The following is a 23,888-nucleotide window of genomic DNA, read 5'->3' on the forward strand; positions in this document are numbered from 1 at the left end:
TTTTTTTTAAACCAGGATGATGACAACACTGTACCTTCTGCTCCTGATCCTCCAAGTCTCCTCTTGCATGAGCGTGGAACAGGTTTCTGCTTTGATTCCAGGTACATGTTAATAATTTATTAGCCTTTAATGGCATGGATATGTTTCTATATAATGGGATGTTTTTACTCAAGGAGGGGAACGGAGATGAAAAACTAGTAAGGATTTTCAATGAATGTTTGGCTTCCGATTAACTATCGGAGAATATACTGTTAGAATGGGAAGACTATTTGAGTTAGACCTTATTTTGGCAGAATGTGGACAATTGCTTCAGTAAATGAATGAATTTGGTTTTTCCCCTCTCTTTCCAACCTAATTGTGAACCTAAGTTTAGAGCTTTTATAAAGTGTTATGTTTGCTAAGAGCAAGCATTTATGAGCAGGGAGAGTGGTTTCCCATGAAACTGCTTGGCCATTAAGATATTCAATAGATTTGTATTCAGTGGTAGCTGGAATTATGTCAAAATTATGTAGCTTTTAAAATGCCAGGTTATTTTGGAATTCCTGTGTAAAAGTACTTTATCGAGCACTTTCAGCAAAGAAGCTTAAATTAACTGTACGATACTTGCTTAGATACATAGTCTGCTCAGGTTTAAGTTTGTGGTAACGTTCTGAATGTCAGTGGCAACAGGATCCTCCTTTTACTTTTCTTCCTTCTTCAATACCAGATTAAATAACCATTTCCTTTTTTCTTTCTCTCCGCCTCCTCGTGCAGCTTTGATGTGCACAAGAAATGCCCTCTCTGCGATGTGATGTTCCCACCCAACTATGATCAGAGCAAGTTTGAGGAGCACGTTGAGAGCCACTGGAAGGTGTGCCCCATGTGCAGCAAGCAGTTCCCGCCTGACTACGATCAGCAAGGGTTTGAGAGGCACGTTCAGACGCACTTTGATCAGAACGTACTCAATTTTGATTAAATCCTTTTGTTTTGCAGTGTAGCTTAAAAAACCCCAACTTTTGAGTAGTCCACCTATGGAACAAAGCCAGTGCAGCTTTTCTGTAACACAGTGCAAACTTCTGAATAAAAGCTAATGTACTCTAATGGGAGCCGTGGTCAGTCGTGGCTGTGAGCTGCTATCGGGTTATCTTCCCTCTCTACCTAACATTATACTAAAATAACTCCACAGCCCCCCCACCTTGTTGTGTATGTAGCTATTGATTCCCCTACTTAGTGGAATTTGTAAGGACACAGGAATGACTCAGCCTCAGACAAAACGAGACCCGCTTCATCATGCTCTTCTGCTACGTTAAAAAAGGCCACCAAACCACCTGTGGTTGCTCTTGACCATGGTAACTGAGGCATGATTAAAAGTGTAATGAACAGGTGTTTCTCCTAGCAGATTTGCGTAGTTTTTCTCTGAGTAACAGCTCAATCAGAAAGTTACATTACTCACCCAATGAAAATATAGTTTTCTAGTACATTTCTGAAATGTAGATGCATGTACTGTGAGATTACATGCTTGCAACAAAAGGAATGGCAACTGCTTCGGTTTTGCTTACAGAATGTTTGCCTTAAGGGGTAATGTTACATTAAGTACGTTACACCTTAAGGCAGTATTTTTGAGTTGAAAGAAACTGCTGTGCTTAAATGCCTAAAAGTAATTGTTTAAAAATCCCATTGCCATTATGTTGCAGTTGCAGTCAGTAGAAAATATTGTTATATTTTCACAACAGTGAATTGTGTTCCTTTTGGCTTAGGGCTTTTAAAACCTTCTGCATTTTAACTTTATGTATTTCTTTCCAGTAAGTAAAAACATGTGTGTATATCTAAACATTTTATATTTACTTTACTGTATTAAGTAAATTTGCTTTCCACGTGTTGTACAGTAGTCCTGTTACATTAAAAGCAAAATTATTCACGGAGTCAGTGGTCCTTCTTTCCTGCTGCTCGTTTTGAGTAAGACAGTTCAGGCTTTACGTACTTAGAGCAAATGATGTTTCAGCTCTGTCTGACAGAGAAGCTGTTGTTTGCATCTATTTATGATGTTCTTTGTTTGAGACTTGGGGATTAGTTTTGAGTAGCTTCTGTTGCCTGCAGTTCTCTCCTGAACGTGTGCAATATCCTGTTCGATGCAGGATTTATCTGTGTTGTGCAGCTGTTAATGAATCGCAGTGTCATGGGTAGCTGCTACTCCCATCAATCCTCTGTTTTCTGGTTTCAGTCTCAGATTATTTTTTTTTAAACTGTGAACTTCATGTCAAGAGATGGTCTAAGGCATGGGAGTACAGAAAGAATATTTTGGGGTTTTTTTATCATAACCAACTCAACAGCATATGAAAACAGTTAGAACAGAATCTAAACGCCAAATATTATCAGTTATTATTAAAGATGTGGGGATTCTTGGAGGTTGGTGTTCCAGGCAGGCAGGACAACCTCAAAACTGGATTGTGCCAAAGCGGGACTGCTCTTAGAGATGTGTATGTACAGGGAATTACTAAAAGTGTTTGCCTGTTAACCAGCCACCCTGACATGGCTGCTTGCCTAAAACGGCCTCCCCGGGGAGTTTGCACGTACGTGACAGAAGCCAAATGCCTCTACCAAAACCTCACTGAATTACAATTTTAATGATTTCTCCTGTCATAGTGATGGCCACTTCACTGCCGACAGCCTTTGGAAGGAAGGTACCCCACGTCCTACCATTAAAAGGGGCTTCTGTAGCATCAGTACAAAACTTATGTGGTAACCTGAGCCCCGTTGTGATGTTGGAAGGAAACTGCGTGTGAAATCTGGAGTCTTGGTGACTGATAAAATATGGTGGTTTTTGGTTTTTTTCCTTTCCCCTCCAGGCTGTGGCATTCTGTGGAATTCTGTGCATTCATGGTGTAGTGCTCAAGTTGTTTCAGGTGTTTATTGAATACAGAGCTTGATGATACCAAAGTAAGATGTACAGATAAAAGTCTATATGCAGCCCAAGAACTTAACTCTTTGGGTTAGTGATGAGTAAAGAGCAGCCTTTTTAGGTCAGAGGCAGTTTATTTTTAAATGTGATTTGATTTACATTTATAAGCAGCTTTCTTGACAAGAATTCTTTAAGTTGCCTTCAGTTCTAAAACAAACCTCTGTCACTTTCAAACTTAAAGTACTTTGTCCCCAACAAAACATATGAAAATATAATTTAAAGCACACTTTTCACAGACACAGTACAATACATTCACTATACACAGTATAACAAAATAGTCCCATCTTTACCTGTTTAATAATACTGTCACAATGAATAGGTAAATAGAAACTGGAATTTCATTTTTATAGTTGAAAGGAATTTACATGCAACAATGACGTTTTACGACTGTTTAGCTGTTGAACAAACTTACCCAGCCTGTAGTTTCTTGCACTAGGAGCAGAGCCAAATGTATTTGTTGGCCAGATTTGTTGCCAAAGCTGCAGAAGGTGGGAAGGGGCCACCTGGGGCCCTCTGTGTGCCAGTGACTCTCATGTCTGGATCATCCTTTAAGCCCGGCTGACAGCACTGTACAATGCAACAGGCACTGTCGCCTCCCTGGGATCTGAAAAAGTTGTGGTTTGTTCCTAGGATGATTCCTAAGTGTTCGAACGAGACTTGTACTCTGCTGGACAACAGGTAATTGTCGTCCTTACAGAGTTTTCATTTAAAGCTTTGGAAAAAAATAAAGGGAAAGCTCACTCTTCCTTTAGCTGAGCTTTCTTTTGCACTTAAAAAGAGCAGGAACTAAGCCAAGGCAATGACTGTGCTGAAATGTTTCTGGGGGTGCCCGCCTCCGCTCCCCCCAGCTGAAGGCCAGGAATAGCACTTGTGAGAGAAGGCAGTGCAAGGCAGGATGGTAAGCAACAAACCTTCAGGTATGGTCCAGACACAAAACGCTCTCACGTTGGCTTTTGTTTTAAGTCGGTCTCTGACCACCTGCTGCAAGAAGCACTTAATCGTCAATAAGGCTCATATGTCATATTTCAGCAAAATTAATGGTAAAGCTAAACAGACACTTGCAAATGGAATGCAGTGACCTACAATGAGAAGCAAAAAATGCACAAAGAAAATCTCAAAATACAATGAACATGAGGGAGCGGCATTAGAAACTCCCTTAGCACATATAATGGACCTCCTCAAACCATGCGCAGAATTTTTAATTTTTATTTGCAACCACAGGCACATGCTCGTACAGTAGTTGCAAGAATTGGCAAACACATAAAACATTAAATCTGTTGGCAATAGAGAACTACAAAGTGCTTTAAAACTTCATCTGAGATGAAGATAATTGTTTCTCACACACACATAAATTTGCACTTAAGTATTTCCAAGTGTCTTTCTAACAGATAGTTCAGGGGTAAATACTTAGTTGGACTGGGATATTGGTCCTCAAAAGTTTGATGGGCATGAACAAAATATGATGTCTTGTACAAAAAAAAAAGTAGTAATTTCTAAAACTAAAGTGATTGTTTACTAGTTCGAATGGCAAGATTTTCAGCATTTCAAGAGGGAGAAAAAAAAAGATTTGCAAGATAATATAAAATACAGCAAGCACACCTTTTTATGTATGTTATTTAAGTATGAAAATATTTTTAGCATATTATGTTAAACATTCTTTCTTATTTATATTTCCATTACCTAAAAGACTTGCTACTCCACTGATAACTCCATTATGTAAGGCATGTTAACTATAGTTTGACGAGGGTGGTTTGTTTTGGTTTTGCACACACATTGACAGATGCAGTGAAAGTCTTCATCACGTTACAATCTTGAAAAGATGTCAGTGCCAAGCTCTCCTCCTCTCACTCCTATTCAACACGTCAGTACAACTAAATACGCAACGCCCCCCTAATTTTTTGTTTTGGAGAAAAATGTTCTGAAGAACCTATAGCTTTTATAGCACCTTATCTCAAAGTAATGAAAATGGGTATGATGATTACATGTGCAAATGTACAAAATCATTAACTCTACAAAGATACATCATTCCAAAATTACAGAAAATTTTAAAGCATGCATTTAACTTTTTTAAAGGGTTGCTGAATGCTTCCCCTGAAAAAGGTGGCTGTTCTCAAAATCAGCAACTGCTGGTGAGGATTTCTTGGCACGTTTGTGACCAGCATGTTATTGCTGCATCTTCCTGATAATCTCAGCAGACACGGGGGGATGGAAATTGATTGTGTGGTGCCGCAGGCCCTGAGCTGTCTTGTAACTCTTTCCACAGCGACATTTGAAAGGTTTGCGTACGCGGATTTGCGTTCTGTGGCCGTTCTTGGCATGGTACTTTATACCGTTCACATTCTGTGAGTGAGAGAATAAAACGTTAGTGGCCGAATGGTCTGATTATGGTTTAGCTTCCAGTTAAAAACTGAAAATTCATTAATGTTGTGGGCAACATCACACAAATCGCCAGGAACTCCCCGTAGGTGTTATGCACGTGTTGGGCTTACAAGAAGGAGAATAATCTCTGCGATTCTAATGTATGAAGTTTATATTAATGTTTTTATAAAAACATTATTTAATGTTTTTTATTTTACCTGGGTGATCCTGTTTTTTATCTCCCAACATACAGCACATTAAAAAAAAAATACCATTTAATGGGCTTGGATGTTCTTTGCTTCCTGACATTTTTTCATACAGCACTGACAAATCTTATTCAGAGGTTCATTTACAAGCAAACAAAGAATTGGCATGAAGACTCGAGTCACACTTCTTCAAAAAGCTGAAGCTCCCCCCATGGTGTGTTTGTTCCGTTCTGTGTCATTGTTTCGAGATATGTCTTTAGGCACCAGCAAATTCTGATAGTTTACACATTGTCTCCAAAGAATTAACTGCAGGGAACACTTAACTCAAATTGTTACACAGTGCACTTAGAAAATAATCCAGAGAAGCCATCTTCAAAATAGCTATTGTTTGGGAATATGCTACAGCTGAAAACTTGGGAACTGATCACCACTCGTTTGGCGAGAAAGAGCCAAAGACCGGCACTACAACACACCGTTACATTGGCAAGGTCAGGAAATGGGCAACAACTTTGCCTAGATTAATCAAGAACCTTACTAAACATAAACCAAAATCATACCCCTGTCCTCCTGTTCACATATTTCTGGCAAAAATGGAAGAAGCTGTTGTGGTCTCAACAGCTGCTGTGATACTGCTTTATGCAGGATTCGTCTTAATTGGGAGTCTCTTACCTGCTTCCACTAAAAAAGCTTGGATTTTTGGACAGGTAAGGAAAGGCAAACTGTCTTTCACCAGAGCTTCTCTTATGAAGAAACCAAAGAAGATGTCAAGACAATCTGTGACAAAAAGATGCAGTTCTGAGGCTCTACCATGTCCTCTCTATATAAAGTTTCCAGATACATATCTCAGGGTTTTAAAAAAATATTTTAAAAAAGCTAAAATCAATTAACAGCCTGGATATTAATTAAGGCACTAAATTAAATTTTAGAGATTTTGTCTTTGCAGAACCACTGCCTGGTGTTACACATAATAAAAAGTCCTTGGCTCTTCAAGCCACAAGTTCAGTTTTATCAACGCTCAGCTTACAGTAAGTGGAAGCTTCACCTCAGAACTCCCAGCAATTAGACGAGTTAGACATTGGTTTAAAAAACCCCCCAAAAACGAACAAAAGGAAAAAGCATTCAGTAAACAACAGAGCTAAAACTCCTAAAACTTCAGAAGGCTCTATATGCGTCCCAGAAAGGCATGAGGTTAACACCTTCAACACCTCCCTACTGCCACTGCTGCCCTTTCTCCTCTGCCTCCTAATTCTACTTATTCTGAGTCAGAATCTCAAGTGTTCTGTCCTACTCCTGAGAGAGACAGTCCCCCTGTGTGCTGCCCTCCACTGCCCTGCTCTAACGACAGCTCCCCACAGCAAGCAAATGAAGTAGAAGGAGCTTGCAGCTCCCATCAGGAAAGTAGAGAAGAATGTAATTGCAAGGGAAACCACTCAGTCTCCCAGATAGCTAAGGTGTTCTCAGCTTACAACGTAAAATGCAGGTCCTTATTTATTACACGTTAACTGTGCCATGGCAGCAATGTATTTTTAATCCTTAAGCAAAAACAGTTCTCCGGTTTCAATCACACAGTTGAGCATGGTACTGTCCTCGTCAGAACTCCTAATGCCCAGTGTAGTCCGTGCCGCTGAAATGGCCTTTCAGGGCAGCTCGGGTGTCTGGAGAGGTTGATTGGTGGAAATTCGTTAGAAAGAAAAACTTAGCCTAGAATATCCACCCTGGAAAAAGAGTATGGTGCAAGACTGCAAGAACTGGTCTGCCCACAGATTCATGCTTTCTCTAGAGCATCCAGGCACTGAATCCTCACTTGATGTTGCAAATTCAGCCCCCAAATTGTCCTTTACATCCTTAAAAATACTGGACAACTGCCCAGCTCTCATCTAAGATGTGGGCAACGAGAATCTTCAGTCTCCCGTACAAACCAGACATAAGAAAACAAGCCGTTAGTGCGGCTTACTTCTGGATGAAGAGTATTCAGAGGAGGCAGAATGCTGTACCTCCAAGACAAAGAGCCCATCAGAGCTACAGGCCATCCTCAAGAGCAGTCAGGAGAATTCCAAGCAAGTTATCCGAGATCCTGAGGCAGTTTTTAGCTGGTTTTGCATAGTTACAACCTTTAGCACCTGAAGGACTGTTGAGGCCGGGGATATCACTGGATGGCGTGAGGACTGTCATAAGGCATCTGTCAACATCCAAGTACTCATAAGGACCTTTGCCTCCAAAGAAGAGAAAATCTGGGGGTCATCTGCTAAACTTCTGCTACTGCAGTGAAATTTGGGGATAACAAAGTTATCGCCAACCCCTATATATAGTTTGGAAACTACAGAAACCTGTTTAGACTTGTAATTTTTGTAAGAAATCTCTTTAAGATACTTTTAAACTAGCATCAAATACTACAGATGCTGTAAGTCTGTGATCACAAAGATCCTCACTATTCCATGCCAACAGTACTCTCCTGATGCAGATTTTTTTAATGATCCACTCAGCCTCAAGTACAGCGTACACCACATGCTTTGATGAAGGGGGAAAAGTACTTTCAAGGTGGAGTAATTTAAGGAAATGCTAAACCAGAAACCGACGTGGAAGGAATTGAGCCATAGAAAGTTTGAAAAATAATAAACCACACTGAGTACGAGGAGCTAGTATGATGTGAAATCTGACCTGTACTCCTGTCTAAAAGAAAACTGTTGGTAGAATTACAGTCAACTCTTCAGCACTTTTTCCACTGCTGTAATGTAAACACTTTGTTGTATGTCTGGGTTGAGTTTGTTGAGGTATGGCAAACCCCACTGCCAAACGCATACATCATTTTTATTGCTCTGGTTACTTAGGTTGCTCATTATTTACTTTCACAAATGATTGAGGAAGAAGATGGCAGTACAGAAGGGCACTCTGAAAACTTAAACAGAAGGAAACAATTATTAACCTGGGACCAGATCAGGAGGAGATACGGAAGTTCAGACTGGCACCACCTGGTCTGCATGGACAGGAGGGCACTTGCTGGGCAGGGCCCTTCGCATGGCAGTTCTCCCGAGGCCACCACACTGCAGAAGGTGTGAGAGCTGGCCACCCCCTTCACGTAGGTACGCAGACATCAAGGATGGTTTGGGAGGATTTCTTCTTTCAGGACTTGGACATTCATGTATGCTCTTGTGTCTCCTGGCTGTTCCTCCTGAAGTTTTCTTCATGGGTCCAGTTTCTCTTTGTTCAACTTGCAAGCTCTGGCTTACTCCTTTCTTTCAAGTAAATTCCCTTCTTTCCCTCTCTCACATCAATATTCTCCCTCCCTGAGCTCTGCTGTGCGTCACGGCTCCTAGATCAGCCTTCCCGCGCGTTTGCCCACTCAACAGGCCTGGGACCCTCATCCCATGACCTGCCAGAAAGACAAGACCAATGTCTTGACGTTCTTGGAAGGTACCACTCCTCCTCTTGCCCAAGGCCAACAAGCAGTCGTGCATATGAGCTACATTTTATATGTACAGTAATCTATTATTGTTGTATTACTGTGTTTGCACAAACTAGAAAAATTATGACAAATGCTCTAGTGTTTTCTCTAGAAGAGTATACATGCATTACCTGTATGGTATTTTTTGCATCTATTACATATCAAACTTCATTTGCTCTTTGGAAGTTGCCCAAGTATGTTTATCTACATCATATACACATTTTGAATGTCCTTCTCCAGAGCTCAAAACTAAATAACCAACACACATAGGTAGTGTTGAATAAAATACCAACATTGCCAGCTTCATAAATCCACACTTTAGTTCCTACAGGGGGCATTTTGCAAAGCACATTAAAAACTCAATACCCACAAGACTCCTGGACAGGTCATCTAAATGGACATGTAAAGCCAAAAATTTGGTGAAGGTGAACTCTGAAGAAACAAGACTGAGACCTCTGGGTTCCTTTAAATCACAGAGGTGATTTTTTAAAAAGTCAAACTTATGGCAAACGCAAATCACATGAACAAAAAAAAAAATCCATAAATGTCAAACTATAAAATAATAATAATTTGTTCTCTGGGTCAGTATCCATAATTAGAGAAGGAAGCAAGTTTCAGGAATTAGTTCAGAGGCTTTTTAATGTGTTTTAAGCATTTAGAAGTCAGTGTGCTCCAGATTCATTTAGCTCTTTCTGACTATCCCACTGACAAATTTACAAATCATTAAAAAACCACGGTTTTTCCCCAGAATCTTTGGCCTCTCAAGAAAATCTGTGCTACACTATATAGAGGGCTTAGTACCAATACATATTAATGCAAATAAGCTATTTTATGTCTTAAAAAAATAAAGTTCCTGAAGAACAACTAAATGTTTATGACTCACTTCTACTGCACTGCCTATGGGAAACTGCCAAGAGATAGCAGCTGGGCCGGAGGCCAGCAGGGTCTTCTGATACTCATCTGGGCTTGTGTGTAAACACGTTCTCATTAGTTTCCATTGTCTGCCCCAGCCCATTCCTTGGGAGTATTTGTTGTGCTTGTTCTCCTCTTATTTACCTTTCCATAATGACTTTTCAGTGCAGAGGCCATCTTTTATCTTTGTACATTGTTTGCAAAAAGGAGCCCCATCCCTACTGGGTCTTTAAGTGGTACTGTAACACAAATAACATATCTAAAAATAACATTTCTGCTTCTCAAATGTACGTCACCTAAGGCCAGACAAAAGAAAACTGTGTATATCCTCCTTTCCTCCTCACTCCCTAAAGGAATGCATCCTTTCTCAGCCGTAAAGTAAGTCTGGCAATTACTGTATGTGCATGTCCGTGTTCCTGTTTGGAGCTCTATAATTGTTTTACAGCCCTGCCTGTGATTATCCAGTACCCACCAGAAAATCCCAGTGCTTTGATCACAGGACTCCCTACCCAGACTCTGCAAATAATTCATCAGAGGAGGGGGTTAAGCAGAAGGGAGATGAAGAGGAAACAAGAAACACAGCTGACACAAAGCTAAAAGGAAGGAAACAAAGCTAAAAATGTAAAAAGAAAAAAAATTAGGCTGGAAAGAAAAAAGAGAGGAAACAGAGCCAACAGAAAAGAGAAATGAGGTGAGGCATAGTTTAGGGAAATGTGTTCTCCTATCAAGACTAAACAGAGGTGAGTCTCTTAGGAAAAGACGATACTTTTTATTTGCTGCTGCTCTCTGTCAGCCTCTCTAAGGGTTGTTAATTTGTTCCCTGTCCGACTGTTCTAACATTAATGGTGTACAAGATATCCCTTAGACAGTCCTCATGCATTTGAGATGAAGGTAGTGAGATAGCAGAAGCAGGCAGAAACAGCTTGCTTATTTGGGCAATAAAAAGACAGAGGGCTGGCAGTCAAACAGAGAACAGACAGGATATAGCAAATTACAGGGTTCTCCTTCTAGCCTTTGCCATTAAGTGAATGTTTTCTGCAATGCATAGATGCCCTGTGGGCACAGTGACTTCTAACGATCACCATGGCTTGTTTGCTTCCTGAGCTAGGGATTTAGCTTTTATATTATACCCTTCCTCTGGCACAACTTCCACCACACGAAAGGAAAGTATTAATCTTGAATAACGTGAGTATATCTGCAAAGTAATACTTGCAAATAGTCTGAAAACATCTTTCCCTCTGCCCTGCCCGTGGAGATGGTGTTTGGTTTTTCATATAACTGAAGAAGAGAACAACCGTTACATAGTTCAGGTTAATCTCTGCAAAAAAGACTTGTATGTCACCAAGAAATGAGCACACTGTTTCCTTGCTCATGTTTTAAGTAAGTATTGTTAGTATTAACTGATCTGTATAGGAATCTGAGTCTTGTGATTTGCTGCTATGGGAGCTGCCATAGTCCAGAGCAGCTGCAGCATCACTGAAACATGGTTTTGTCCACTACATGGTCTCATGCAGTTTATTCCTTCTTGACACAACTGTTTTATCTCAAATGTTATTGGTCTTCCTATAGTTCTCTTTCATATTTCTGTTCTCTTTTAAGTCCCTACTTTTCAGTTATTTAAAGAAGCAGCCATAAAATAAAACTAGTATAAAACGAACCCAACCACCACTGCTTTTTTCTAGGGTATAGGTCAGTGGTTGAATTTTCCAGTACTTCATGCAAAAACTTCAGAAATTATTTAGAGGAACTGTGCCAACATGCTGTTTCTGTTCCCAAATGCCAATGACTATAGAATACCATACTGAAGCCCAAGCTGTTCAATACAATTTCATCTGTCTCTGCAGTGGTTCACATGAAGCAATACTCCTGTCCTCACAGGAGCACATTCTATACCAGCCAGCTCAAGGTTCAAAGTAAAAAGATGTTTCACTCCCACAAACAGACAAAAATTCCTCATGATGGAGAGTAATTAAAAGGGCAGGGGGGGAAGGGAATTGTTTGCCAGCGTGTCACGCAGAGGGCTGCAAGCCCTGCGTGCGGGGCCAGACATGCTGACAGATGTGCAGACAGGGTACGGAGACTTTGACCCAGGACAGAACGATGCCAGAATTTCTCGGAGGTTTTGCCTTGCCGTGGTGACCTCTGACTTGCAAAATGTTAACCACCACCTTCTGCACATCACCTTCACCAGGAAAAGTACCCTGGGCACAGTCTCGCTAAAGGACCGGCAGCATCTCGAATAGTTAAGCAGAAGGAATTCCTTCTGGCACTGATGGGCAGCAGCTTTTTATTTAGTGTCTTTGAAAGGGACTCAAGAGATTATTTTGCTGTTAGTACCTCCTGCATTCTGCAGTTAATCTGTCTAAATAATAGAAAGCTAGTTAAAATGTGTAAAGCATGAGTCACTATACGTAATCTCTCTTGACAGGGATGCAAAAAGCTAGATCCTTTGTAAAACTGGTAACTTGGCTGTGCCTGAGAGGAAACCCGTGAATAAAATACGTACTCTGCTAAAATACCACAAATATAAATGTGAAAAGTCTATTAAATGAGAAAGGTACAAATTGATTTTAGAGGCTTTTTTTCCCCTCCCTCACTACATGAGCAGGAAATGAGGTAGGTCTGCGCTGCTCCTTACCTTATATCTTTTTTTACATCCAGGAACAGGACAGGCAAAAGGTTTCTCATCCCCTCCGTTCATGCACATTGAACTAAGGATAGCTTCAGAGCTGATAGCGCTTTCTGTAGTCCAGGACTCATCACTGTCTGATTCTTCATAGTCTACTTCCTCCTCATCATATTCACTACCTAGAAAAGCGGGGTAGGGAGATAAAACAAGAATAAATAAGAGCACAGCAAGATAACACATTCTGCATTTATTACATCAATTACAATGACTTGTAATTTCCCCACTTTTGTCTTTGCTAGAAGACAGTTATTTTTAATTTTATAAACCTATCCTTCTTATAGTTATTTATTCCTTCATAAAGCCACCAGTGCTTCTTTTTCTAACAACCAGGACTGGCATTATTAATATATCTTCATAAACTGTTAACTGCGTGGCACAGAAATTTCAAAGGACTGATTTTAAAATGCAGTTTCAGACTCCTCAAACACCAGGATCCTTCTGTCCTTACCAGTGCCCAAACAGAAAATGTGTTTCACCCCAACTCCTGCAATGAAAGCTAAGTTTAAGGCTTTTCTTTATGCAATACAATACTGAAGAGCGTAATTCTACAGATCATAAACAGTGTAAAATAATATGTTGACAAGTCCTAATGCATTTACTAGCCCTTTGGAATTAATAGGAATTATAGCACAACATTAATAAGAATTATATTGTAGCAATTATAGTTGTGAAATTCATTCCCTCAGGTGTGGGGATAAATTGCATTGTGTGGCTGCCCCGAACAGACCGCATTATGTTCCAGATATGCTACGACAGCCATTTGAGCAGCTGGTGCTGAGTTTATTTATTATTTTTAATTGCAATAATTATTAATGAAATCCTCTGAAGAAGTTAAATGTGAAACAAGAGAAATTAGGAAAGCAGAATTCCAACCATAAAAATACAGTTAAAAAAAAGCAGGGGAGGGAAGAGCCCCAGCTGATTAAAAAGAAAATATATGCACAGAGGGAGAGAGAGGGAAAGCTGAGGGAAACTTCTGTGGTGTCAGCAGGAGGTGGTGCTGTGTTTCCCCTCCCCTTTCTTCTTTCCCTTTCCCAGCTCTGCTAAATTTTATCCTTTCTGCTGAAAGACAATTTGGCTCCGAGTGCTGGAATAGCTGCTGTTATTAAAGACAGTTATGTGACACTTGCATGGCTCTATTCGCTTCCCTCATATGCCCTTTAAGTGCACGCCTCTAAAGCTGCTCTACACGCCGAGAAGCAAACCCAGACAGATGCCTCACAGCACTTTAAAGAAGAAACATCCCAACTGCACAGAGAAAACCCATGCTGCAATGTCCAGTGGGGTCTTTGGTGTTTTTTTTTTTTTTTTTTTGATTTTGGTGAAACTAAATAACACACCTATTGTCTCAAATTTTTCCCTTGGGATTCCCCCTCCCCCAGAACTCTCACTCAGACCCGGCACCTCTCCATCACTGAGTAAAAACGCATGTCAACTGGTAGCTGCGAGTACTCGGAGCTCCTGAGCTTTAATCAGATACTGCAAGTTCGCTTACAGATGTCAGGCTATCCACGTTTCTTTCCTGTGGTTTTCATCTGTACAGGGTGGTGCGCAGATGAGGAAAGATGGATGGTTTCCCACCGTCAACAACTGTCGACATGAGTGCACGCACACACGCTCTGCAGCACATCTGGAAAACTCGGCCCTGCTGACTGCGATTCCTTATCCCACACCGAATGAGTGAAAGCCAAAGAAAGCATTATTGACCTCTTAAAATATTTCTGAACTCTAGGAACAGTTAACCTAAAACGAAGTTAAGAGTTGTTATAGTTTAATTAACTAATAAAAAAATGGAGGCAAAACCACAACTCTGCTTCTACGATTTCCTGCTCTTGATTGTATCTTGATGGAAAAAATTCCTCAAGCTGTTCCTTTCAAACTTTTTAGCTCAGTAGGGTTTTTTTTTAAGAAAATGAAACAGAAAACCCTATTGTAAATAAATGTATGTATGCCTAGGATGAGAAAATATACAACCATTCTAAACACTGACATACCAACAATTTCTGCCATTATAATCACACCCCCCACCCCTCCTCCAAGCCCCCTCAAGAGGGGTTGATTTCCTCCCAAATAGGATTTTGTTCTCCCAAAGAAAACACCAGTTGAGACTGTGTGACATCTACTAAGGATATCACTACTTTTTGTGATAACAAGGAGCATGCTATTATAAAACAACAATCAGTGCTCTATAAAACAATATGCGAGATGGTATATAAGGGAAAAGATACACAGAACAGCAGGGAGAAGCAGCAATCACTGCAATTATGCATTTCCCTACATTGTCTTGTATTTTCAGGGCATCCTTTTAATTTTTCTAATAATTTCATATAGTAATACCCAATTCTGTAACAACTTTTGCCAATGCTTCACTTATAGGTAGACACACGGGAGAGAGACAGAGGAAACCAAAACCTGTGTGCAGGCATCCGTGAGGTCAGACCATCCTTATGGTTTTCTTTTAGTTAGCTCACCTGAACAAAAATGCAAGATTTTGTGTACTAAAGTGAAAAGAGTTGTTTAAACAGTATAAGCAAATGCTCCATTAAATCCAGACTTGTCACTACAGCTTTATAAATATGATGAGCTTATTCCAAGTATGAATAACCATATAAATATCTATTTCTTCTTGCACAAAACAGTAATACTAATGGTGCCAAGTACCTGAAAGGCAGATTACTTAATACAAAGCCAGAAGTGCAGTCTATCACCGCTTTTATCTAACAGTGTTCTACTAAACTCAATTGCTTGTATTCTCTTTAAAATAAAGAATAAAAATTTTAAAATCCTAAAATGTATTTAAGAGGGCCCTGGTATAAACAAAATGCAAAAAACTGTCTTAAAAAAAATTCATTAGCAATAAAAAATTATCCTTTAAATAATTATGTTGTTTCAGTTGCCATAGAAAAACAACACTGATTTAGTCAGGCTTTTAACTGATTCCGCCCCAGAATTTAATTTCCTCAGTTGTCAGTGTCTAAGAGCAGCAGCCCGTGCGGTGCCTCAATGATTGCGTGCAACACATTAGAGGGGGGGGGGAACAAAACGCACAACACACAGGTTGGCGCTGCCATAATAAACAGCCCCTCGATGAGGTATTTTAATTAAGTACTGTAAGGCCGAGGACGGTGGTTTGGAGAAGCTGTTCCCACGCCGAGCAGGAGTCCCTGGCCCTTAGCTACACGTCAGGTGTACAAACTGCAACCCGAGGCGCCGGCTGCCGCTGGCTCCTTCGGGCAGCTTGCCAGGGTACCAGCAGTGCGCTCAAGGGGAAGCGCACAGCAGCGCACTTTGATCAAGATACAGCTTGCTTGCTTTCTTTGTTTTAAAACTTGGTGTTTCACAATAATAATTGTAAATATTTACTTTTTTAAAGGAAAAAAAAAAAAAAAGCACCTTTGCATCTAACCTATGGCCTGTTCCAGGGTGTAACAAGTGCGTGACTTGGACAAGCATTTGCAATAACTCTTAGGAGAGCTCCAAGAGAGCTGGCTCACTGATCTCCACTTGGACGTTGCCATGCACATGGAAAACAGGACGCTCTGCTGGGGCACGCTGCCCTTCTGGGGGACCAAGCTACGTTCCTGTAGCGCATGTGCTAATGGCCTTACCGTTTCTCATCATGCTTGGAAGGCAGACTGATCATTTCCCCCCCCCCCCCCCCCCCCTCGGTACTCAAAGGAAAAATACCAGAATTATGCTTCAGGAGCCTGAATAACAAAAAACTCCCCCCGAAACGCAACAACACACATTTCTCTAAGGTAAAGTAAGAATCTGGAGGGGAAAGCTTACATAGAAGAACATGCTTTCAGCAAGTACAAATACACAATATTACCATGACTAAATACTAGTTCCACAACAGCACCTCTCTCCTCTGGCAAGGCCCTTTCTGAGGCTCCTTGCTAGCTCGTTGCTTTTTTACCATATCAAGTTTCATCATCTGGCTTTCATTCAGAGACCCTACATGGTTCTACCTCAGCCTAATGTAAACTCATTGCTTCATTGCCCAAATGATTCAGTAACATCTTCATAATATTGCCCCCGCCCTCGCATACAATATTCCCTCCATCCTGGCCCACAAAGCCATCTTCCCTCTCCTCACTCCAGCGGCTTTGCCCAAAAGGCTCACTTCATCTGTGCTGCACCCAGCAGATTAAAAAATGAAGGAAAACAAAACAAAAGCAAGGAAATCATGCTAGTTTGTTATGTTTTGTTTTCCCTGGAATTTTCCATGCTGAGACAAATGCCACTGCTCCTCAAAGAGGTGGACTCCACTGGTGGAGATGGACTTGAGGTGGACACCACTAGGCACAGCTCATGTAGTATGCCATACCGGAGCCCTGTATTACATAAAATTACTAGTTGTGAAAAGACAGAAAACATACAGGGTCATGAAATATTCCAGCAAGTTATTTATCTTAATTTTTACGCTGCATTTAAACACAACCCATGACAAACAAGAAGGCTGTGTGCATCACAGCAGTTTATTTGCCAAAAGTAAACACATGCACAAAAAGGGTTTATGATTAGTGCCTGTGTGGTAAGAAGTCTTTGCAGAGTGATGAAAAGCAAAGTTGCACCATAAAGAGTTGTTCTACCTCTTCTTCCAGTCAGTTTTCCTATCAAAATCAGTGAGAACATCACTTAATCCTACAGCAAAGACCTCACCTCTTGAATGCCCATTCACTACGTCTTCTCTTTTCTGGTAGGTAAATTCAGTAATTTAAATAGCTCAGAAATATTTTGCAGAGAGTTAATCATTTGACATTCTGAAACAGACTGTCCTAGCTACACTGCTGAAAATCTAGAGCCTTATCTTTGAATTTTCTGGGGTTTACTTGGTATTCACACCACTGTAGCCAAGACAAATTCTGCCTTTTGCATGGAAGAATTCATCCCACCATGAGATTCACAAAGGATTTTTTCCCTCAACTTCAAGCGAATCTTGGTTCTAAGCAGGTGCACATCATTTGTAGTTATGTCACTTTTTAAATCTAAAGACTTCTATACTGTGCCTCAAAATACAAAAAAGACAGAGCTGATTAAAACCAGCACAAGTTGTGTGTGCCATTACGATGAATACAATCTATCTTGACCTCTGATGAAGAACATTACGAGTTCTTCCCTTCTCCCAGGAAGAAAAACAAACCCAAAATATCCTTGCCAATTGTTTCCATGACCAGAAAGCACACATTTAAGTATGCAATGAATAGCTATGAGCAAATAGCTTACTACAGTGGGAACCAACATTGCTAGTGTCACTGAAAGTTCATGGTAATTCCAATGATCTCTCATAAAAATTCAGCTTCACACTTTGTCCCGTGCAGGACTTACAGTTTGTATTTCATAGAAACGGTTTTATGAGAGCACTTATGTTAAGAAGTTTGGATTCCCATATACTGTGACAGCTTCCTTGATAAAAAAAAAGTGAATTATTAATATTATGTGTCTTTTGGTCTAACACTAAAGCACATTTATGGATTTGTCAAACTTCTTCCCTCTGTGCCCATGGATGCACACAGTCTCCTCCACGCTCACCAGCAGGGAGAATGTTCCTACAGCTGATACTCATTGCTGATCTAAAGACATATAAGTCATTCAAAATGAAATACTCTTCCTTTATATAAAGCACAGGAAAGAAATGCTAGGGGCAATGAAATACAAAACAGTTATAACATGCGTCATGGTTGCTATGCAAGTCTTTAGTCTAGAAGTTGTAGCAGGATTCCGTCAGCTGCAAGTTGGTATGGGTGGCACAATGCATTGGCCCTGCAAACTCAGGCAACAAATTTCAGAGAGTGGTCATCCAAACAGACTAAGTCTGGGTTTTTCCTTTGCTTTCTTGCTTGTTTTGGGGGCAGGGGGGGCAGGGGACTCTGAGGACAGACAGCATTTTTCAGCCTTTGTGAAAGGTCCATTCATATTAATTTCTTGTATTTTCAAAAATACTTTTTAGCATTCATGTCCATGAAGATGATGTAAACATGTATATAAGAAAACCCAGGGTAGTGTCAACAGAGTGCTGCGTAGTGCTATGGACACTGGTATCTTAGACTGCAAGTGCAATTCCAGTGTTCAGATTAAGCACCTACATAAAGAGAACACTAGGTTCACCCTGGTGAAGGCCTTTCTTCAGGCAACGTGCACAGGCACACACAATTAAAAGTTTTCTCTCTCACCCCAGTAAATATCTCTGAACCTCCTTCCTGGGAGTGAAGAGGCAAATCTGTTCTCAAAGCCAACTGAATGCTTGGCAGCTCTGCTGTCACTCGAGGGAGCTGCTTGAGATGGTTATGGTTTGTCAAATGGGCACTTGCCAAGGCTGGCAAAGACCTCCATCCCTCTGCACGATCACGAAAGAGACATCAAAATAGCAATTACAACTTATTATTGAGTTGGCCCTTGTGCCAAGCAGGGGGGTGGCACAGGGCATGTCCTGCTGGCCGCTGCCAGCCCCCGCGCAGCGGGTCCTACGGGCTGTGTGGTCTGTGGCGGCCGCTGCCGGGCTGCGCTCACACATGCTCGTGCCAGGAGCACGTCCCTCCTCCTGCACTTCAGCCGTCACCGCTGCCAGCAACCCCCTCTTCCTCGTGACACTAGTCAGAGCAGGATTTGGCCAGAAAATGTCTTCTGGAGAAACCACCCCTCCTCACAGTTCTCTCCTAGTCCAGCTCAAGTATCAAGTGCTAAATAATGAGCTGTTTAGGAATTATTACTACTCAGAAGAACTACTTTTCTATTGTCTCTGGCTGAAGCAAGGCTTGGTTAGCAAATAAGCACCAAGAGAATTTAAAAAATGTACCTCATGTAATGATCTGAATATGGATTCAAATACAAAGAGCAATATGGGTTTTAACATTCATTTTAAGTACAAGGTACTTAAAAGCACTAGAGAAAATAAGTTAGGCCAGAAAAAACCCTATTTCTAGTTTGCATCATTTGAACAGTATTTTTCAGCCAGTAGGGTCTGCTGTACTGAAGGAGGGAGCATTTAAGCAAGTAAGGATATAGGTAGAAGTTTCTGGGCATCCTCTACCCTCTCTCACAGTTGCCACAAGAAGGGCAACTATAACTTGGACAGTCACCCAGACAGTCTGGAAAGATACTTTACACAGCTATTTTGGAAGGTGGTACCTCAAAGAGGACAAACCTGTAAATAGTTATGCACCCAACCCATGGATAACCTTTGTGTTTTAAACAAAATGGTAGATAGGAGGATTCCACCATTTCAAATCACCTTTAGTTTTCATTTAAATGCTCAGGGTAAACTCATGATGAATTTTAAGTGACTGAAGATGTATTTTCAGAAAGCATGCAGACACTTCTAGATTCTGTAAGTAAAACACAGAACTGAAATTATTTCAGCTGAGCTAGGCTATATGGGAAATCAACCAGAAATCCTGGAGGCAAAGATAAAAATGATAAAGGTATAAAATAAACATAAAGGTTTTTATTTAAAGTGTTATTAGTATGACATTAGTATTTTATATTCTTATTCGCTGTCAGTAAAATTGGGAACTATTTACACATGAGATCTGCTCATCATTTTGGGCTACAGGAGAAACAGAACTAATAATACTCAGGTTGAAAGAAACAGACTTTGAGAACCAATATAGGTAGTGGTGGAGTAACAGGAGTCTATCTGGCCTTAGGAGCAATTGTGTGCCATTTTCTATCTTGATATATCTGTATCTGTATCTTGTTATCAAAGAACAGTCTTTAAAACTAAAACACAGAAAATCCCAATCCAGAGATTATAAATCCACTAAAAGGTGTTTGCACACCTATATAAGCAGATATGCTACAATTGTACAATGTATAAATGTATGCAAATAAAATATAAATGTAATAAGCTAAATAAGAAAAAAAAATTTCTCCACTTCCAAACACTTGTGAAACAGCAACTAATCACAAAAACATGCATGTAAAGAACTGATTCTGGAAAAAACAGTCAACCGATACCACGGCATGTGTTTTGTAGAACAGGACTTTCTGAGAACGCTGCAGAGGTGCTAAAGCAAATTGTTATAATGTCACTGCACAATGTGCTGTTGAGGTTTTATGGTCACACTGCGCCAATAGTCTCGGGAAGTTATTTTGCATTCTTATATAAACTTTTTTTCCCAATCCTGTTTTCCACAAAAAAGGGCTTTCAATAATGTACAATCTTCTGTTTATACACAGTACAGGAAAAACATGATAAACCCAAGAACACAATCTCTACTTTAAACATATTTTAAAACTAGATTTCTACAACTTCATGTAAACAAGAATAAGCTGTTAAACACCCGCCAAAAAAGAGCATAACCTTCCTGCAATTAAACGGCAGTGTTTTACATGGCACTTTTTTAAAATCATGAAAATAAAAAAAGTAAATAAATAAATCAATCCAGCAGACCCCTCCCAACTTGAGGCTTAACCTGCAAATTAATGTAACAGTAATAAAACCTATGCCAGCTGGAATCCTTTCTTTCTCTGGCTTTGGCATAAGCAGCAAGAGCAGGTATATGTTTGAAGAAAAACAAAGTAGGACATTTTCCACCTTTAGTCACAGGATGTTAATTGAACTCTGGCAAATGTTTAAAGATATTCTCAAAATGTTCAAGAAAGAATTAAAACCAGTTGGGGCTGAGAAAAAGAAACAATCCATCCTTCCTCCCCCCTCCTCTCCCCCCAAACATCTGTTCCAAACTTATACTCCAAAAACCACAGTGAAGAACAGCCATAATTAATGTTATTTTGGCTTTTTAGTTGCTAGGCCTGCATTCTGAGGTTAGAAATACAAAAATACAAGTTCAGGGCACTATTACTGTACTTAAGGACTCTTCTGATGCATATAACAAAAAGGCAGTTTTTCTTTTTTCTTCTTTCCCCCTTTTTTCATAAAAAAAGAAGATGAAAATAGAAAAGGTATCAGGAAACAGTTTCATGTTTAAGATAAAGGATTACAACAAAAAGTACCTACATAAATGAACTACAGTTTATGAAGCTATGAAAATACATTTGAGACGTGTTTTATAACATTGGGTTAAACATGCTTTACAGCTGTACAAAAGCTATTCAGCCACTTACAGTGCAGGCCATAAACCTGCTAATGCACGCAGTCCTTACCCACCCTGACTGCCGTGTGCTTTGCCTTCCTCAGCGCACAAACCCAGCAAGGATGCACCGAGCAACGGCCAGGCTCCAATCCAAGGAAGCGCTACCGCTGTGCAGGCAGCGCTCGCTACACGAGGAGCGCCGCTCGTTTCAGCGGGATTCAGCTACGTGGGGATTTCCAAGATGCTTCTGGGCCGGACCTTAGACCCTCACGTGTGAACAGGCTGAACCATGCCAAAGGGATCCTGTGGCAGGCTGCCCATGGAGGACCAGGGTGCGGCGGAGCTGTAGAGCCCCAGGGCAGCTCAGTGCTCTTTCAGGAGCTTTGGGCCAAGGGAATTTCATGCTTATGAGCCCCAGGAGGGTTACAAAGCCCTGATCAGCAATGAGGGAGGCAATGGCAGATTCTCCACGTCAATGCACTGAAAGGCGGGAGGATTATTTTGCACGAAAATATACTTAACGCTTCTCTTTACCTGATATAAATGCTCTGACCATTTAGATTTAAGAAACTGCATCAGCATAATTTGAAAGATCGCCTTAATGACAGTACTCAGAAGTACCAGTAAAGATGCCTATTGATTACTGAGCCAGAAATGAGGCTTTTATCATCCCGCCTACACACAAAACCTGTGGGAAAGATCTGCTATGTTTTTTAATTAATCGTACTTTGTGTTTCTGAGAAAGAAATGCATTTTTAACACCCAAACATAAGAACACATTTAGTGGGGAGTCATGTCCCCTCTCTTTTTTAAAACAAAGATTCCGACAAATAAGATCTGCACTGTGCCTGATATGCTGTCACAAACCTTTCTTTGAGGCTATCTCTGTTTCGATCAGGTGTACAAAACATATGCTAGCAGGTGTGAGTTGTTCCAGATGAAGTATCACTGGGCTGAAGTTGAAATGAAAGTACTTTTCAGGTTGGTATTTTCCATTGCTCCCTGGCTTCTTGTATCCTTTGGCATTAGAGGCAGAAGTGCTGAGAAACTGCCATGAAAGATGCTGTCTGACTATATATGGAAAAATCTTGCAAGAGGGAGTCTATGCTAGCACAGACAAAGCACCAACCATCATCTTCAGCAAGAATTAAGTTGGTGTCTTTCATCTGCCAGGCCACAAGTGCTAAAAAGACAAGAGAATATGTAGTTCTGTGGGTCAGCAAATGTTTCATAGCCTTTAGCTCACTTGGTAATACACAAGAGCTATAAACAACCCTCTTTTTCTAGAATTTACAGAATTTTGATGATCATGTACTGGCGGCTACCACCGACTCACAATACACCATTTCCCCTGTGAAATAAACCTCTCTGTGTTTTAAGTCATCGTGTGAAATGGTACGTTAGTCCTTGCTTTTTTCTACTTCTGATTTGCTTTGGCTACAGTGCAAGGAAAACTCAAACGTTTGCTTAAGTTTCACCATCTTCAGCACACTGAAGTGCTGGCCTACATAAGTATGCTTTTTTTTCTGCTAGGCACTGTAAAAACTCTTTGAAAACCGTAACTGCTTTCAGTATGCAGACATAGAGCACTAGTGCAGCTAGAGTGATTTTTTCAGTTCTCAAGGCACTACAATGGTACAAATAAATCCCGTTCAATCTTGCAATGTAATATTTTTTATATATAGATGTACATATACACAATCTAAATAAGCACCTAAAAGTTCCATGTGCCCAACTACAGTTTCCAACTTTCTGAAAAACATTTATGCTTTCAGTTAGTAATTTTCAGTTAGTAATTAGCAGATTACTTATAAAGCTAAATAGTAAAAAATAAAAATAAAAATCCTTCCACCAATTGGCCCTTGCAGTATAAACACACAAACATGAATGCCATCATTGTTGCCCAGAATCACTGAAGTTCCTTTTTGAGTGTCAAGCAATTCCTACGTTAAACCAGTTATGCCACAAGCTGTGAAAGGCAGGCACAATATGCCTTCTACAAAATGTCTATTTTTTGCACATTTGGAAGAAGAAAGGTCCACGTACAGTGGGTGTGCTTCTACACCAAAAAAACCCATCACAAATTAACACAGAGATAATCTTTACCTTAAGCTTACTGTACATTTTTTTGTTCTCGACCCCAAAAATGGTTTGCCAGGTTAGACTACTACGATGGGGATTATAAAACAGTTCCTGTGCTTGGAAGTACTTTAAATCTACAAGCCATGTTTCTATTGCTGCTTTGTAGCTCAAAAACCAAAACTAGTGATGATTTTATGAGTTGCCATAGTCTAGACAACTCGGT

The 23,888-nt window shown here is 40.4% G+C and overlaps 2 protein-coding genes across 4 annotated transcripts in view; one reads left to right on the forward strand and one right to left on the reverse strand.

Moving 5' to 3' along the window:
- The window catches only part of TAX1BP1 (Tax1 binding protein 1), a 63,235-nt gene extending 61,334 nt beyond the window's left edge, over positions 1–1,901 (forward strand). For all 3 annotated transcript variants that reach the window (XM_074900454.1, XM_074900455.1, XM_074900456.1), the window contains 2 exons: positions 16–101; positions 754–1,901. In XM_074900454.1, the coding sequence (XP_074756555.1) occupies positions 16–101; positions 754–955 (288 nt within the window). In that variant the 3' untranslated portion in view covers positions 956–1,901. The remainder of the gene's footprint in view (positions 1–15; positions 102–753) is intronic.
- Positions 1,902–3,050: 1,149 nt separating this feature from the next.
- Positions 3,051–23,888, reverse strand: part of JAZF1 (JAZF zinc finger 1) — a 200,496-nt gene continuing 179,658 nt past the window's right edge. Inside the window, exons 4-5 of the mRNA XM_074898083.1 lie at positions 12,495–12,664; positions 3,051–5,278 (exon numbers count right to left, since the gene is read on the reverse strand). Of these exons, the coding sequence (XP_074754184.1) occupies positions 5,102–5,278; positions 12,495–12,664 (347 nt within the window). The 3' untranslated portion in view covers positions 3,051–5,101. The remainder of the gene's footprint in view (positions 5,279–12,494; positions 12,665–23,888) is intronic.

Source organism: Athene noctua, chromosome 2 (genome assembly GCF_965140245.1).
Source record: "Athene noctua chromosome 2, bAthNoc1.hap1.1, whole genome shotgun sequence".
Classification (NCBI taxonomy): Eukaryota; Metazoa; Chordata; class Aves; order Strigiformes; family Strigidae; genus Athene; species Athene noctua.